General features: G+C 39.4%; 1 protein-coding gene across 1 annotated transcript in view; it reads right to left on the bottom strand.

The window, feature by feature from the left end:
- Positions 1 to 2,099: 2,099 nt before the first annotated feature.
- DDX1 (DEAD-box helicase 1) overlaps positions 2,100 to 18,664 on the bottom strand; it is a 36,643-nt gene continuing 20,078 nt past the window's right edge. Inside the window, exons 15-26 of the mRNA XM_054022240.1 lie at positions 15,881 to 15,979; positions 14,351 to 14,440; positions 13,119 to 13,307; positions 9,189 to 9,240; positions 7,896 to 8,042; positions 7,227 to 7,318; positions 6,418 to 6,490; positions 5,755 to 5,827; positions 5,612 to 5,654; positions 5,260 to 5,355; positions 3,113 to 3,233; positions 2,100 to 2,443 (exon numbers count right to left, since the gene is read on the bottom strand). Of these exons, the coding sequence (XP_053878215.1) occupies positions 2,313 to 2,443; positions 3,113 to 3,233; positions 5,260 to 5,355; positions 5,612 to 5,654; positions 5,755 to 5,827; positions 6,418 to 6,490; positions 7,227 to 7,318; positions 7,896 to 8,042; positions 9,189 to 9,240; positions 13,119 to 13,307; positions 14,351 to 14,440; positions 15,881 to 15,979 (1,206 nt within the window). The 3' untranslated portion in view covers positions 2,100 to 2,312. The remainder of the gene's footprint in view (positions 2,444 to 3,112; positions 3,234 to 5,259; positions 5,356 to 5,611; positions 5,655 to 5,754; positions 5,828 to 6,417; positions 6,491 to 7,226; positions 7,319 to 7,895; positions 8,043 to 9,188; positions 9,241 to 13,118; positions 13,308 to 14,350; positions 14,441 to 15,880; positions 15,980 to 18,664) is intronic.

Genomic DNA, 18,664 nt, shown 5'->3' with positions numbered 1-18,664 from the left:
ATGTAGCCGGCAGCCCGATTGAATATAAGCAATACAGATTAATTCCTTGTAACAGGGAGCACAAACGCCTTGCCAATGTACCACCTCAACAAAACACACAACTGCCCCCAGCAACAATCTACATAAATGCCTACTACAAAAGCTGTACACCTTGCACTACGTTCTGTTTAGCATAGCCAGGTTCTGAAGGATTACCAGGGAATAAACTCCATAGTCGGGAATCCTTCACTAAGTCATGTTGCAGTCCTCGAGAGTACATACTTAGAAACTACCAGAAAAAAGTCTCTTAAATATAAGGGAGAGGCTGACACTGGAAAAAGAAAGCCAATGTTTTCCAAACCTGAGTGCCTAAAACTTATGTACTTAAAGCTTTATTTAGCCATCTTCAGTCTTAGGATTGGACTTCAGAATTGTGAATATTTAATGCCTCTCCATTTTTATTTTGGTGCCTAAACAAGGCTCTTGCTTGAGACATCTGGTCTTTTTGCTAGTTCTGTTCAGAAATTTATGCGCTTTACACTTGGATGAATGTTCAGGGAACTTTACTGACAAAAAAAAAAAAATCTCCACCCACTGAATGATTCTGATGCTTGTGTGTTTGTATGAAGTGATTTTAGTATTGCAAAATGAAAATTTCACTTACACCTACAATTTTTGAACTACTTAAGGCACACTTTTCAGTTAAGTGCACTTGCTTTGTGTAGGTCATATTGAGGATGAGGAAGGGGAACCATTACCACCTTTACTGATGTGAAGTCACATGGTGGGCTTCCATTGCCACATGGAAACGCACACTGGTGAGAGCCTGCCTGACTTGTGGCACCTTTGCTTGTATCAAGTACAAGAATACTAGAAAGATTTTCAGAGATAAAAAGAGAACTCATAGGCCATTGCCCAATTCAGTTATGGTATCGAGTTCTAATGAATCCGTCATCAATTTTGCAAGTCAGTTTTAAGTTACTGACAAAATAACTAAGTTCTCTTCCCTTCTCCTGGTCCCACTCTCACAACATAGTCTCTATGTTGAAATACTTCATATTTCTCTGTGGGACAACTTGACAAAATCTAGGCTGCTGGGTTCTCATCCCAGTGCACACTGGGCCATTTCCTCCATTCTGGCAAGCAGGCACACTACTCCAATTCTGGAAATATGTTTTCTGCTCACAAGAATGGAGAAGATATTCAGGGGAACAGGACAATACCACCACTCACACATGCCCCCACACAAAAAATATCCCAAGCTACAGGAAGTTCTGATATTGTAAGTGTCAAAGCAGCAATTGCTTTGTTAAGCTGCTGAAAATAATTTTAATGCAACATTAAGGGTTTTTACCTGAAGCCACAAAATTGAAGAAATCCGAACTTTTAAATGGAATGCCATTAGACAGATTTTACCTGAATATGTGCGCATGCAATTTATAACTACTATAAAAAGAGGATATCCACAGGGATATCAGAGGGCTATTCAAAAGCCTCCCTACTAGCACTTTCAACTATTACCATTTATAAGGTCTGCAGGATGAAGACTGTCACTTTTAATGCTTATGAATGCTGCAGGCCCCTGGTCCCAGGGACTTCCATTTAGCCAAGTGAATTCAGTGTTCATTTACTTGCTCCAATAAACTGGATTACATATGCTAAATTGCAGAAGACTCAATGTTCTGCAATACTCAAGCAAAGCAGGATGCTTTAAGAGGACTTAAGTTCCATTGTTTTGTAGATACAAGTCAGAACCTCTAATTTCTAAGATCCATCAAGTTTCTTTTAAGTATTTTTCCCCCACAATATTTATTTTAACACAGTGTACTTTGTGAAGAGTCACAGTTGTTTGTTATAACATGCATTAAAAATACCATTTTTTTTTATTTTATTTTATTAAAGAACTAGAACACAAGTGAACAAAAGTTTTTGTCAAGGTTGACTGATTGACAAAACAGTACCAGGACAAATCATTTTATATTTACTACAAAAAGATACTTAACATTCTCACTCAATTGGGTAAATTACATTTGCATTTTTAGTAAATAAAAACACTACATAACTAGTGATTCTGGAAACTCACTCAAGGGTGAGGGGAAAGTAAAAAAAACCCCCACAAGTTTAGATTAGTTCTCTTTTATTAGGCCAACATTTATGACAGCTAAAACATGGGAGTCTACATTCTTGAACAGGGTTGCTTGACATGCAAGAACAGTGCCTTGTTTTTAAGAGTTATTGTAAATACTACTGCTGAGAGGCAGCACAAGAGTATAGTATTTTCAACGTGAAGCTTATTTTATTATTATTCAAGTCTTGCCTAAAGTGTGGCACATTCAAAACATTCTGAACAGCTGGTTAGGAAGGTAGCCAAGATGTAAGAAAGATGTCTGAGCCTCCTTTTCAAGGGCAGCCAACTCTTGTACTGTAGGTGCCAAAATATCCACATGGCCTTTATAGGTTCCACCTGCCAAAAAAAGAACCACACTCTAAAGGACATGCTTGAAATAACTTGTCAGCAGTACTTATGTTCAGTTGCAATTGTTCAGAAAGTGAGCTATTCCAATCTTACTAACTTGCTACTGGCAAACTTGCAGCCCTCACCACACACAGTAAATACTATCTGTTGCAACTAAACTAGAAACAAGTTTTAATTATCTAGACAAAAACCAATAAAAATACCTTCCATAAAATCAGAGTTTAGAAGGTCAGTTTATTTAACTAAATGTATGTGATGGTTAAACACATGCTCCCAGCCATAGATAAATACATACCCACGTTTGCAACTGCCTGAAAAGAACCCACGTCCTTATGTGCAAGCAGCCACATTTTTATATAAATTTCTATTTTGAAAAAACAGGAACCTGTATTACCACACAGGGGGACATTACATTTGATGGCCTGCCATGTATCAGTCATATAGATATTGGAGGCGGAGTGAAAATAATCATGGATGCTTTGTTTAGTGACACGGACTCTTCCAAAAGGTTACATAAAGAGTAGTTACATAAAAATTACAAGGCTTACGATAGGGACCATTTTGCCAATTTATTATCGTTATTAAGTCACTCTTTCAAATGTTTCCGCTAATAGACCGAAACTTAACTAGACTACCGAACACTAATTAGTTGCTTACCGCCTGTAGCCCTTCTTTGTCCATATGTAACTTTCCCATCGAAGTCATCCACCGGTACTTTTATATCTGGCTCAACTTGGGAAATAGTACAGTTCAGGTGCTCTTCAATTTCGCCCAGCAACTAAGAAAGAAAGAAAGAAAGAAAAAAAAAATCAGTCTTAAAGATTCTTCCATTTCTGAAACAAAAGATATTATATTGTTCTAAACCAGTGATTATGTTCAGTGGTTCCAACAGGAGTGGCATACACCCAAGAACGGAGTTTGCCCTGAAAGAAATAAAGGCCCAGAAGTGTATCCATACTAGCTTGGACTAGATGACCTCTTGAGTTCCCTTCGAGCCCTTCACTTCTGTGATTTTATCTCCTCTTCTGGCAGGATTAAGTCTCTCTCTCTCTAGACAATCCCTGACAGCTGTTTGTGTCTAACCTGTTCTTAAAAGCCTCCAGTGGCAAGAATTCTACAACCTTTCCAGGTAACTTGTTCTATTGCTTAATCTCCCCCTTCCCCTCCTCCCCCCACTTTTTAATATCCAACCTAAATTTCCCTTGTTACAAACTAAGCTGATTAGTTCTTGTTCTACTCTCAGTGGACAGAGAACAACTGATCACTGTTCTCTTTAGAGCCAACTTTTACACTATTTGAAGACTTTTGTCCCCCCGCCCCAAAGTCGTGTTTTCTAAACATGGCCTATTCTTTCAACCATTGCTCGCAGGTCATGTTTTTTAAACTTCTTATTTTTGCTGCTCTCTGAACTCTCTATAGTTTGTCTACATCTTTCTTAAAGGGTGGTGCCCAAAAAGTGGACACAGTACTCCAGCTGAGGCCCCACCAATGGTGAGGAAAGGGGAATTACTACCACTCATGTCTTACATATGACACTCCTTTTAATACATCCCAGAATAACCATAACGGTTATAAATCAAGGCACCTTTGAGACTACAAGTAACTCTCTATGGGTGCCCCTACTGCAGTGGTTTTCAAACATTTTATATTGGTGAGCCCTTTCACCCAGCAAGCCTCTGATTGGGACTCCCCCCTTATAAATTAAAATGGGGAGGGGAGTAATTTAATTGGAGCTCGGGGCTATCAGCCCCATGGAGCTGACAGCTTGCAACCCCAAGAGGTCATGATGCCCTGTTTGAGAACCCCTTCCCTACTGACTTTAATGGGGCCGACCCACACAGAATAACTTGTAGGCTGAACCTAACTGCTTATTTTATTACATACAAGGTATTTAATTATATTTCACAAGTGCAAGTTGCCATGAATTTCCAGCTATTTCATATTGGATGTATCCCATTACAAAATCTGTACTTGTATAAAAGTGATATTCTCAGGTTAAGAGGAATGACAGATAAGTAGTCTTAAGAGATACTTCATCTTAGTAAATGAAATGAATTGAATAATATCAGATTTTTAATCCCATTTTATAACAGTTCACAGCATGTGGTTAGGAAGGTGATAAAATGCATTCAGAACCTGCATGTTATTCTGGATACGGAAGATGAGAATAAAAGATTCTCCTATCAGTCTGTGCAATAGCAGCATAATCAGCTGCACTTTAAGTTATCAAAATCTGATTGGGAATTATTGTCTGAAGCAATATTACATTCTTGAAATGGACATGCAAACTGATAGTCACCAGTCTATTTGACAAGACCATAAAAGTGAGACATTCTGCTTTCTACTATGTATCAATCAATCATTTTTAAAAAGGACAGTTAAGATGTAATTAAACATTCATTAGCAATATCCTTGCACAATGGAATCACCAGAGTTATTTTATCTGTGAAGACACTGGATGTAAGTCAGTGCCAAAACTAAGAGAATAGAAAAAGGAAAAAAAAAAAAAAAGTTCCTGGATATCATCATCAACAGGATAATAGAATAATCAAAATGAAATTCAGAATGTTTAGATTAAAATGAAATACATATTCCCAACCACCACAATTTTCACTTTAAATATTTAAATATTTTTAAAAAGCCTTCATCCACGGGATTTTGAAACTAACATGATTTATGCTTCAATTAAACAAGACAAACTATAATGTACATTCCTCTCAATCCTTGAGAAACTAATATCAGCTATTTTTCCTTTTAAATAAAAAGGTGATTTTTTTGAATAAAAACCAAACTTGAAAGATTACCTGCATCTCATTGTACCATATAGTGCAACCTCCATCTTCCTTCAGCCTGGTATTATAGCAACCCTTTCCACGGCTACTACAAACATGATACCACACCTAGACAAGAAGTGAAGAATATGCCACACACAAAAAAAACCTATTTAATCACATATTAATGCATTATTATTTTCATTAAATCCAGTGTAAGAACTACAATACTCAGTTAAAGATGCAGATGCACTAAACCAAAGTTTAGTATACAAACAAACCAGTGTTTTCCAAAGCAAGAGATTAAGTTAGATATCAGCCACAATAAACTTCACCCAAACAACTTTTGTTCTGCCCAGTGCCTCTGCTTTTGGATTAGAATTACCTTCTCTTTTTCTGTTGCCACAAGGGAAATCGCCAGACCCATTCTGAAGTGTTTGAAAAAAAAAAAGTACTTAAATAAATATTTCTAAAGTGCATTTGAAGTATTAAACAAACCCCATAAGACTGATGAAGGTTCCAACATACCTTTCAGCTCTGCCTACTCTCCCAATTCGATGAACGTAGTTTTGCTTTTCATCAGGAAGCGTGACATTGATAACTGCATTTAAAAAAAAAAGTGGGGACGTTACCACATACAGGAGTAGGACAATTCATAGCGGGAGCACACAACCCAGGTTGTGCTAATTACTTATAGTAATCATACATACTGTTAACTTATTCTGCCTCAACTCTGCTGGAATCCCTTTTTCATGCATATGCAACACAGTTTTACAGAGTAACAAAACAGTTGACAGGACAAGTTACCTTTAATAAAAAAGATTTTTAAAATTTTTTTTTCTTGTTTCAAACCTCCATCCCCCCCAAAATCGTAGCCAGCTCAGGTAGCAACACCTATAGTTAAGGTTGCTCAACACTTCACAGTACAAGACTGTTTTCTGGGTCCCCCCCCCAGAAAAATATAAGTGATTTCATAGTTAAAGACTGCAACATCACACATACATATACAAGATGGCCATATTAAGATTGCCCATGCACTTCCTAATATTCAAGTGCTTCATTTTGTAACCTTAAAGTTTTAGTGTAGTTATATATTCGGTTTAAACAGTTTGCATATTCACATACTTAAGCAAATCCTTACAGAGTTCCATAGCTAAAAATTCATGTGTTAATCATATTTAGACTTCTTACCATAAGGAACACCACGGATATCAATTCCTCTAGCAGCTACATCGGTGCAGATCAAGAATCTGACATCTCCTTTCTAAGGAAAAATTGAATTCATAGTTAAACCCACTACAGTTTTTAAAAACAAAAATCCCCCCTCCCCTGTCACTGCAATGGCCTTTAAATAGAGTATCCTTTGAGAGTTGGGTTACTTATTTAGCCTAATGTTAGGTTCCTTTAAAAAAAAAAAAAAAAAAAAAAAAAATTGGTCCTAGTCTTTAGAAGCTATACACAATCAATTACACTAACTTAATTACAGGAACAACATGTCACAAGGGTTTAGACAATAGTGAACAGTTACATCCTGGGCCTCTGGCTTGATGAGCCATTTTAATGTGGATGCTCCTAAAATTGGAGGACTGGCCATACACATTAACAACATAAGCCATGCTTTAAGAAGACACCATGTATGACATTACAAGCCCTATCCCATGGCCACAAGAGCCAACTATTTCCTTATAACTTCAGGTAAGTAGGCAGGCTACTAAAAGTAGTAATTTTTCCACATTCCATACTGCATTGTGAAGGACTTGTTCACCCCGCTCTGGAACTCTGAGTAGCATGAAACGGAGAAGTAGTTGGGCAAAATGGCAGATACACTTTGCATACTGTTCTCTCAATCCAGATATTACAAGGCCCTTTGGTATCAGACAGCCTCATATGAAATAAACACCCTTATTGCAATGGTCTGGGAGTATTGCAGTTCTACATCAAGTCATCCTGGTTCAGATTTTTTGGGGACTAAGAAGCACCGTAACAGCCTGTTTTTTTACCTTAAATCTTTCCAAGTTTTGTTTTCTTTCATGAGGTTTTCTGTCACCATGCAGACAGACACATGAGAACTGATGTCCTTTCCTATCTGGGCCTGAAAAAAGTTAGGTTATTAATATTCTATTAAACAGAGAATAAAAATATACAAACCATTCAATAATCACACTGACAGCATACTACAAATATACAGAAGTTTAAGTCCAGAACTTATGGGTGACAGTATTCAGATGTTGTACAAAGATGACTTCTATGAGAAGAGGTTTTAAATGTCAGGCAGAAGATACAGTTCAGACATATCACAGTAACATACTATTTTGTTACAGGGCAGTCATTTTAAGCCTTTTTTTGGAAGGTATAAGTGACACACAGCAAGTAAGTTTTATCATCATCTAAATACGTTTTACAGTACATGGATCTCAAGTGCCAAGAGGCCAAGAAAAGTTTGGTGATCACAGTATGCCATCAACACAGGTGAGCAACTAGTGGTTAACTAATGTTACAGCTTTCAGAAAATTTTATAATTAAGAACAAAAAACCATTTGATATAAACATCAGGTGTTAGTATTTCTTTAAAGAAAGCAAAAGTAAGTGAAAGACTATTTCAAGCCTAAACAGTCAATTTTGAGACATCAATAAAATGGATTAAATAAGTTTAAGACGAGAAATATTACCTCCTCCTTGTTGCATAAAGTATTGCTCCATGTTATCACAGTCTATTTTAGTTCTGCAGAAAATAATTGCTTGATCCATCTTGTGTTCCTTAATTGCTCGAACAGCATACTCTCCCTTTAGTATTTTAATAGCTTCAGACCACATTTCTGAGTATAACAAGAGATGTTTCTCACTCAAACCATTTATAAAAATGCTATTTTCCAAGTTTGTTACTATACAGTTTTCTGAAGGCTGCTTTGAACACTTATCACGGAAACCAGGTATATTAGTATGAATGGGTGCAATAGGCCAAGTCTGCAGCACTCACATTCTCCTGCCCCAAAGAAAAAGGGCAAAGAATTCTCTTCCCCCAGCAAGAGTTAAATACCTCTCATGGGGAAGTTAACCTGAGTGGCTGAGAGAAGGTGTCTGCAGACTCAGGCAGACATCCCTGCCTCAGTTATATTCAGATTTCATTTTCAAGCTTTTCTTTGCAAACTTGAGGACTAGAAACTCAAGCTTTTTTCCCATTTGACTATGACCTAATCACTTGACTCCAGGAGCTGAGATATGCTATACCTTTTTGTAGGGTCTCTCTCTCTCTCTCTCTCTGCAGCCCAACTGTGCCTCAGGAGATCTTCTAAAGCAGGGGTGGGCAAACTTTTTGGCCCGAGGGCCACATCTGGGCAGAGAAATTGTATGTAGGACCATGAATTTAGGGCTGGGGCAGGAGTTGGAGTGCAGGAGGGGTTCAGCAGGGGGTTGGGTACAGGGTACGCCGCTTACACTGAGTTGCTCTGGGGTAGCAGCAGCGCGCAATGGGGCTAAGGCAGGCTCCATGCCTGCCCTGGCCCCTCACCACTCCTGGAAGTGGCAAACATGTCTGGCAATGGCTCTTGGGGGTGGGGTGGGGCGGGGCAGGCAACTCTGCTGCACGGTGCCCTCGCCTGCAGGTATCATCCCTGAAGCTCCCATTGGCTGCGGTTCCCCATTCCTGGCCAATTGGAACTGCAGGGGACGGTGCCTGCAGGCAAGGGCAACACACGGAGCCCTCTGCTCCCCCTCCCCCAGGGGTTGCAGAGATGTGGTGCCAAGTGCATCTGGGAGCAGCGCGGGGCCAGGACAGGCAGGGAGCCTGCCTTAGTCCCGCTGCGCCATGGGGCTGGCAATCCCACAGGCTGGATTGAAAGCCCTGACCAGCCGGATTCAGCCCATAGGTCATAGTTTGCCCTCCCCGTTCTAAAGAATACTATTTCAAAAGCCATTCCTCGGATACCAAAATGTTGTTAAGAACTCAGGGTAAGTTCAATTACCTGGACTGTTAACACCAGGCCTTGTATTATCTTTTGCATGTACCTCATCAGTCTAAAAAGGGGGGGAAAAAAAGGAAAAAAAAAAAAGTTAATTATAGCAGTGCCTTCATAACTACAGTAGTATGCACAAGTAGCATCAATCTCATCAATAGCTTGCTATTTGCATTTAATTTATTAAGCACTAACAATCTACTTGGTGTTCTATGACACAATAAGACAGCCACTGCTCCAAAGGCCTTGTCTAACATTAGCAAGCACCAAAGGTGAAGTTCTTGTCCCAATAGAATCAATGGGAGTATTGCTATTAGACTTGCCAACCTCCAGGATTGTGCTGGAATCTCCAGAAATTAAACATCAATCTTTCATTAAAGATTAGGTCATGTGATGAAACCTCCAGGAATATGCCCAACCAAAATTGGCAACACTAATTGCTATCAACTTAATCTAAAGTGAAATTTTTGCACTGAGTTTTCAGATCAATTTTCCTACCTCTAGGCCAAAAGTAGTTTTAATTTAAGGACATTTAGTGTTTGTTTTTAAGTGTGTAATGCACACAATTACAGAATTTTTTATTCCAAGTTCTCAAAGTCAATGCTTATTTTATAGATATTGCTTTACTTCTATGTTTCAGTTTACCTACTCCAAGAACAGAGCAAATCAATTGCATGGCAGGAATTAAAATTCTCATGTTCTTGACTTTCAGTCTCATGCTCCTTTCTCTAACTTAAATTGCTTCTCTGTAACTGCTGAAAGGGAAACTACAGTATTTTGAGGAAGAGAGTTACAAATTTAGCTGATTCAGGATTTAAAGATATACTTTTTTTGAAGTACTTAAACAAAAAACAGTAAAATTCAAAGTCAACAAAAAACACAAGAAAGCTAATGGTCAAAAATAGCTTTGTTTATTTTTAAACCAGAACAAAGCCCATCAGGAGAAAATACTCCACTAGAGAAGTCCGTAATAAGTAGTGAGGTAAGCTAGTCCACATTGGTTACTAAAGCAACTCTCCTGAAAGCTGAATAGTGAGAGTCACATTAATTTTAGCCAAGGCAGGAAAAAAAAACACCGCATCCCCACCATGACCAGCTACACGAGAGCAACAGGAAAGTTTATATTACCATTGCCAAGTATTTATTTTTACGGAGCATTAGGATATAGATATTCAGGCCTGTCTGCAAAGGCCTATACTTTAAGAATTTAGGTGTATTCTTATCACTTAGCTAATTATAGAGGTACAAAACAAGAACCAAAATCAGTCTGCCTGTTTATAGGCCTTCTCTCACTAGGATAGTCCAAAGCCTTGTTCTTAGGCTAAGGCTTTTGGCTAAACAGCAGGGGCAGCCATAAGGTGGGAAGCGAACGATCACGTCGTCAGTCACAATGAAATAAGGCAGTTTTGGGCTGTTAAAAAAGTGATTCGATCCATCACCTCCAGATAAAGGGAAGAGCCTAGAAGATGTAAGAGGAAATTTAGTTTGATAGTTTTCTGTTTGGTAAGAACTCACTTATCAATAGACACAGCTGGGAAACCCTTATGTCTTTATAGGTGTAGTTGTGAAATCCTCACTTCTGTATTGTTTTATTATTACAGTTTCCACTTTGCTATTATTTGCATGGTCTCTGTCTGGTTCACACCCAACAAAATTAATTATACAGCAGACAAACAATTAAGGTGGTGGGATATAATTGGTTAGATAATCATGTTACAATATGTTAGGATTGGTTAGTTATATTTCAGTAAAATGATTGGTTAAGGTATAGCTAAGCAGAACTCAAGTTTGACAGCACACTATATAGTAAATCAGGAAGTGGAGGGGTGGGAAATTGGAATCATGTTTTGCTAAGGGGGGGGGATTTAGGAACAGAGACTGGAACAGGGACACAGGCAAAGCTCTGTGGTGTCAGAGCTGGTAAGGGGGACACTGAGGAAGGAAACTGGAATCATGCTTGCTGGAAGTTCACCCAAATAAACATTGCATTGTTTGCACCTTTGGACATTGTTGCTCTCTGTTCATGCAAGAAGGACCAGGGAAGTGAGAGGGTGAAGGAATAAGCCCCCTAACATGGAGTTTGTAGAAACCTATTCAAAAGAGTATACAAGTATGCTAGTTATGGAGAAATGTGTAGGCAAAAAGGGAAAATCCTTGTTTTCTAAAAACTTTTTTTTCCTCTGAAAAAGCCAAACAAGAAGTTGAGGGGGGAAAAACAATAAAAACCCAACACACACTATGTAAATTTAGGGAATGACCTTTAAAAGCAAGTTTCAGCTACATTGACAAACACAGGACTCCCTCCAGTGGTTAATTTAAGACCTACCACATTCTATATCATAACCACAAATTTTTGGCTATAGAATGATCTCAAATCTCAGTGAGTTTTTAAGTAACTAAGTACTTTACCCTCAACTCAATAAGGATAAGTTCTCATCAGATATCTTAATTCAAACACTGCAAACAAGTTTGCCAAACCAACCTCGCTTCTCTATTTCACCTTGAAATGGTTTTGCAAAGAGGAAAATTTGCCTCTGGCTAGAAATGCTGGGGTCTAGCCATCCTCCTTGTGGGGTTAAGGATAGTCAGAGGTTTTATCAGGGAAAAGGAGTCTTTATGAAACTTCAAATCCAACCCTGGGCAAGAAAATAGTTTTCCCTTCCCCAGGTTAGCCAATAACTGCAGGCAGGGGCATTGTGAAGTATGAAGGTACTTGAAGTAATCGTCAAGGAAGATATCTGCTCTTGCCAAAGAAACATGAGACCTCCTCAGAGGTGCCTCCTCAAGCACAAATAAATGCCAGTAGATCTAAAAGATCAAGCTCCCCAGTTAAAGGGCAGACTGGGCACACAGAAGCTACTGAGAATTTTTGGTAGTGGTGGTGGAGCTGGAAAATAGAGTTCCTGGGCTCCAGTTGTGAGGCTACAAGATCAGAGTGATCACTGCCTCTAATTATTTTGTTTAGGGTAGCAGGGAATAAGGTCAGTTGTCCACATCTCACAGAAGAGAAACTTACTCCTAATTCTGTGCTGCAGTGGGGCTGGATTGCACCAGAACGGCATGCCAGCATTTTTGCTGCATGAAGGATGTCATTTTGTTCTTAAAATGGCAGCCTCTATAGCATAATTTCACACCCACCCACCCAGCATGGAGGATGTCATTTGGTAGAGCAAAAGGTCAACCTCTGTACAGCATGCATGTAAGGTCACATTGTCAGAGGTATTCTGGTGGTTGCCCATTCAGGACTACACCCCTGTATTATTTGAAATGTAAGTCTTAACTATTAAAATTCCATCAAATGAAGAGTTTAAAGAGCAAGAAATTACAAAAAAAAAAAAATCTGTAAGTGTCATTTAGCCAGACAAAACCGGTCCACCTGAAACAAAAGCCTGGAATTAATCAGCCAAAACTGACACTGCAATTGCCAATCTCCATCTGTAAAGCCCATTAGGGTAGTTGGACTCAATAAGGGCATGGACCACTACAGCAAGGTCTACATTAGAAAGGCTATTTACAGACTTCTGACCAGTCACAGATGAAAGATAATATAGGCCACATGTCTGGGGCTATGGAACACTAGCAAACAAATCAGGTATAATGCTGTCCTCTGCAACTCAAACTCATTAAAGTTTGCTGGCAATCAGGTCTCATCCAGATTTCTATTTGAGTCAGGCACTGCGATTGCAATAGTCTTGCAGAATTGGAGTTTTATTAGATCTACAATATTATGTTGACAACATGAACTTTACACTACAATCAATATGCCAAATTCTATATTCAGATACATGCAGCCATTTCAACAGGCTACAGTGGCAGTTGGTCCCATATGGTTAAGTTCAGGTTCTAGCAGTCACTGTGTAACCTGAAAGCAAGAGTGTTTTTGTTTTTTAATTAAGTTTCTTCTACTGTGGTCAAATAGGTAAATTACAAACCGCTTACCCTAATATGATTCTTGCCAAGCCTTTCCCATAGTTTGTCACTTTTGGGATTCACAGGAACAACAACGTGGTGCACGGTTTCTGGGACAGAATCCTCTCCTTTTAAGTCAACCCAAGTGGGGAAATGCATGATCTTCTCAGACAGTTTCTTCACATCAAAAGAATGTAGAGTTGCAGAACACACAATAACCTTAAGAAAAATACAGACACTTTAGGGCAAGAAGTTTTACCAAAGCCACAAACACCATAGCAGGTGACTCTTACTGGTCAAGAGTTTAGGTGGAGAGAATAAAATCCAGAAGGGTCTTGTAAGCTGGTGACAGTAGTGTGGTGTCATGCAGAGAACTTTTTGCCTTCCTACTTCTGACTCTAGAGAGACTGATGGAAACCAGCCATATGAAGAACTTTCTGGTCAAGTCAAATAATTACTCCATTTTTCCTCTAAAAAGCAACTGCCCAGTCATTCCTGGTCAAGGAAAGCAGCATTATTGGCAGCTGAAGAAGAGGCAACACAGAGCAGAAATGAAATAACAGTTCCTCAGATATATACATCACATGGGTACTTTACAGTTTTACAGATTTCTGAATGTGGACTTCAGGGTTGCCATGTATCTGTTCCAAGTATAATTTTCATATCAAAATGCCTACAGTAATACTGCAGATTATGAAAGTGGTTTTATCACACTCCTAATTTGAGTTACACCTAGAACCAAGTAGCAGACTATAGATCTAGTGTGTGGATGGGGAAGAGAAGGGGGGGGGGGGGAGGGGGAAAAAGTCATGCTCTTTTTTCATAATGAGGAAGTATACAACTCTTGATAGCATTGTAGGTAGTTTCCAACTTACAAATGTTTTCTTTTCAAATCGAAAGAAAGCTGTCCTTTAGTAAGAGTATATTAAAATAAAAATAAAAATATAATGTAAAAATGTTTCGCTTTATATTTTTTAGTTCAGTTCAAAACTAGCATCTTAAAGATTACTCAAGATAACCAACCATTTCAGCCCATCAATGAAAGCCATGAAGGACCAGCAGATGTATTAAGCTGTACCCAGTTACCCCTGTGTTGAGCCCAACAACTTGCGAACAAACCTTAAAACAAATAAAAGAGAAAGTGAACAGAAAAGTATTAACTACCCCATAAAAGAAAAAAGTGCACCACACTGGAACTGTTATATTTCAACAGCTTGTAACATGTTAAAAGTGATTGCTGATTACAATAGAGAGCATTATACCTGTAGTCTTTTTCCATCTGAAGTTATCTGAGGAATCTGACCATGGATTCTGTTTATGAAGTCTGAATAACCTTGGAGAAGGAGGCCATCCTACATTGGGAATCAAAGAGAGAAGCTACACCACCTTTTGCTAATCTACTCAATTAGACAAACAAATATTAGGATATAGACTTTGATGCTCTTTTTAAAACTCTCTTGTCTGGCTAGGACAGCATTACCAAAAGGGAAGAATCCTAAGACTCATATTTATTTAAAGTGGATCTTGACTAAAATGAAAGTGGGTGGACACAAACAAACCCTCCAGACCAGCTGCCGCACTTTAAAATTTACTCTACTTAAATAAAGTGAACGAGGAAACCTGAAATAGCACCACTGTAGCTTTTTGAGTAGAGCAAAATTTCAGAATAGCCCACACAATTTCAAGAACTGATAAAAATCAGATTTTGAGGAAAACAAAAACAAAAAAAGAAGCCAACAATTAGGAAAAACTAGTTTATTTTAATCAATACCCAAAACCCACTTTAAAAAAAAAGGTCCATCTTAATTTCCTTCAAACCACCCAAAATTAGCGTCAAAGCTAGATTTTGAAAACGAACTAAAGTCAGACGTGCGATGCTTGTGACTGCAGCTGTATAAACTCAGCCTACGTAGTATTTTCAAAGTTAGTAAATTAGGTATTTTTCCATAGTACTTTTTTGGAATTTGGCATTAAATCGTATTACCACATCAAATCTTGTGATACCAGCTTCTACCCAAGGGCTTTGTACGTTCACAAAGCTGCCTTTGAGGCTGCTACTTCCATGCAAGATTCCTGTGTTACAAGGTGAAATAACTTTTTTTGGGAGAGTAGCCATTTAAGTTTTTCTGAAGGTGAAGCTTTTTGAAAGCCTTCTGACCACTCACGGTCTCCCCATTTCAGGTAGAGGACTAGCTCAGTCCACACATTGGATGCAATGCAAGCGCAGGCATTGAGCATGCTGCATTTACAAAACACTAACCAGGATAACTAACCCTGAAACACAAGGATGTTGAACTGTCAATGCATTTAAATACATAATTGCTTTAACTCTAGGGCAGGGGTCGGCAACGTTGGCACGCGGCTTGCCAGGGTAAGCACCCTGGTGGGCCGGGCCAGTTTATTTACCTGCTGACGCGGCAGGTTTGGCCGATCGCGGCTCCCACTGGCCGCAGTTCGCCGTCCTGGGCCAATGGGGGCAGCAGGAAGTCGTGGCCAGCTCATCCCTCGCCCTTGCTGCTTCCCGTCACCCCCATCAGCCCGGGACCGCGAACCATGGCCAGTGGGGGCTGCGATCGGCCGAACCTGCTGCATCAGCAGGTAAATAAACTGGCCCGGCCCACCAAGGTACTTACCCTGGCAAGCCGCGTGCCAAATGTTGCTGACCCCTGCTCTAGGGCAATGAAAACTTCATCTAACTTCTAACAGTAAATCAAATTGCCACAGATAAGTTTTGTTCTTACAAACAATACCACAATGTATAAAGCTAAATATTAGTTATTTTCTTTACTTACAGCTTCATCAAGAACCAGGAATCTAACTTGAGATAAGTTAAGCTTTCCAGTTGACACCAAGTCATCCAATCTTCCAGGGGTTCCTACAACTATGTCCACCTATAAAATATAAAAGGGTTTTTAAGTACATTTAGCAAGTCAAAATTTAACATGAATTTATGAAGTTCCATGCAGAGCCAAGTGTAGCGATCAATTAAGGTAGCACAACCCTTCCCACTGAACGACCCAGTTTTCAGTTGCTTATAACTTCGCCAAGCTTTAATCATATCAGCTGAAATTTGCCATTCCCACTATCTGGTTCACATGGAATATCTTTGGAAAATTTCAGCTTCAATCGTTCAGCTATTTCAGACAACAAGGTTGATGAACTTAAGAGGTATTGCCCCCCCCCCTTTTTTAAAAAACACAACTTCCAGTCATTTAACTGAGAAGCTCCAAGTCCTCTATGCATTGATGCAGAGATTGGATATTTTACAAGGGGGAGAATCACGTTTGTGATCAGTGAGATGATTTTTGCCATTCCTCTAACAATATATCTAAAATTTGGCCAAGCCAAAAAAAAACACAAAAACAGACAAAAACCAAACCAAACACCCCCTCCTGCCCCAATAAAAACAAAAGCCCCTTAAACAGGGCTTTGGAGCTGTGCTCTGGCTCTGCTCCAGCTCCAGGCAAAAACCTGCAGCTCCACTGCTCCGGAGCTGCTCTGCGCTCCAGCTCCGCTCCAAACCCACCTCAGTTAACACATGCTTTGTAGAGACCTGTTAGAGGTTGGCAGCTAACTTCACTGAAGATTCATCTACACACAAAAAGCTCCTATACACACACCAGCCAAACATACTGTATCCATGCTATCCACTAAAGAATGGCTGAACATACTTCATCCAAGCAGGACTTTCCTTACAATTGCTCCTTGCATCAGCTGGGGCTATTTGGGGCTCTGGGCACAGGAACTGAAAACAGGGAAACCATCTCTATTATGCTCTCAATGCTAGTGCACAGGCAGCAAGGAAAAGGAGGAGAAAGCACCTGTTTGAATGCTGATGGGAGAGTAATATGGGGGTGGGGCTTGGATAGGAGTTATGGGGATGTGGGGCCAGATGATAGCACTAGGGCAGAATGCTCTATTGGCTATAGAGCACACTCTCCTATAGAGCCAGAATTTGAACCCAAGAACGTTCAGTCCTTACACTCCGTTGGTAAATACCCATGAAACCCATTCATAAACTGTACATGACACCCCCCTCTAGGGGCTGATCCACTTCTGCTATCAGTTCCTCCATTTGCTTAAGTGGAGAAAGTCTGCTGTGGCCTCTAAGGGTTCAAACACACTCTTTATAACCTACACAATAGAAATTATTGTAATAAAAAAAACTGAAAAAAGACTGCAAAGTCAAGCACCCAAATGCCAGGAAAAGCCAGCATTAAGGCTGCCTGTACAACCTTATTTGGCCCACTGGTATGTAAGCATTATATGATACAGTATTTAATTACATGACCACACACTATTTCCCCCCCCCACACAGGATCCTAGCCTTGTTTAGTGAGCAGGATGGATGGTGTTCAGGGAATGAACCAGGGTGAAGTAATGAATGAGGCTGTTCTCTCTAGGCACAAAGTCAAATGTATTCCAATGCATTTTACAGATACATATGGGATTTGTTTCCCCCATCAAGAACTGTAGTCAGTTCTGGGGTCAAACAGTAGCAGGTTAGCACAGACACACTAAACAAAAGTGTAAGACTGAAAATGAATAATAGACTGCAGAGAACATTTAGGCAAACAAAATGTTAGACACTATCTATTAGTATGCACCAGAAAGAGGATTCTAATTTGTAAATCTCTTGTGTCTGAAGAGGTGGAAACTGCCCTTTTCACTAAATCTATAAAGCAGGTAGAGCATAGTAAAAGTTAGAATAGCTTTAGGACACTAATAACGACAGTGCTATAAGATTGTTAGTTACTGTATGTGCTTAGGACCTTGGTTTTTACAACTCATCTGAAAGATGGTACCTTCAGCAGCACAATGTTTAACACCATGCTGGGGCTCAGGTTCTGATTCAATTCAGAAAGAAAATCATTTCCTTCAGTGCCTGTATTTTCCCTAAACATATCCCCGACAAGAATGATGCCACTTAGCTTAGGAGACCTGACAGGATTATGGCTGGAGGCAATACAATTCTGTCTTGGTCTATGAGTTACCTTACTCATCAACGCACCAGTTTTTCTTACAGAACATAAGGTTTGTATTTCCCCCACACCCGCCAGGTTTAATTCTGCTAGTTTCTAGACACCCAATTAAGGCTCTAAGTTTTCAGGCCCATGTGTCTCAATGCCCAAAGCAAAAAACTATTTAGTGTTACAGTAAGCCAGTGTTACCATGGCCTACATGGGTATTACAACAACAGCATGACAGCAAAGCTTATCTAATGAAACCCTTCCTCACATCTCCTCCAAAACAGGGGAAATAGGGAGGAGGAGATGACAAATTAGGATCCTTTTTTGGTGAAAAACCAATAGATGCAGTTTCCTAACTAATCTAGAGACAGAACACAATTCCTGAAAAGCAGTACACATTTAGATATTGGGTACACAGCTACAAATATGAATTTTCTTAGTTTTTTGGAGAAAAACTTTTTTTCAGAACTGAATGACCAAAGATAACCGGCTTAATACAAATTATAAGCTATTTGCCTTACCTGGCTTAATTTGATCAATTTCTCGTTCTGAAGGGAAATAAACACTAGAATACCACAGTAGTTGGGCAACATACCACTCATTTCA

The sequence above is a fragment of the Malaclemys terrapin genome, chromosome 3 (genome assembly GCF_027887155.1).
Source record: "Malaclemys terrapin pileata isolate rMalTer1 chromosome 3, rMalTer1.hap1, whole genome shotgun sequence".
NCBI classification, from domain to species: domain Eukaryota; kingdom Metazoa; phylum Chordata; order Testudines; family Emydidae; genus Malaclemys; species Malaclemys terrapin.
Note: the sequence above shows the minus strand (reverse complement) of the source record. Positions and strands in the feature narration are given on the sequence as shown.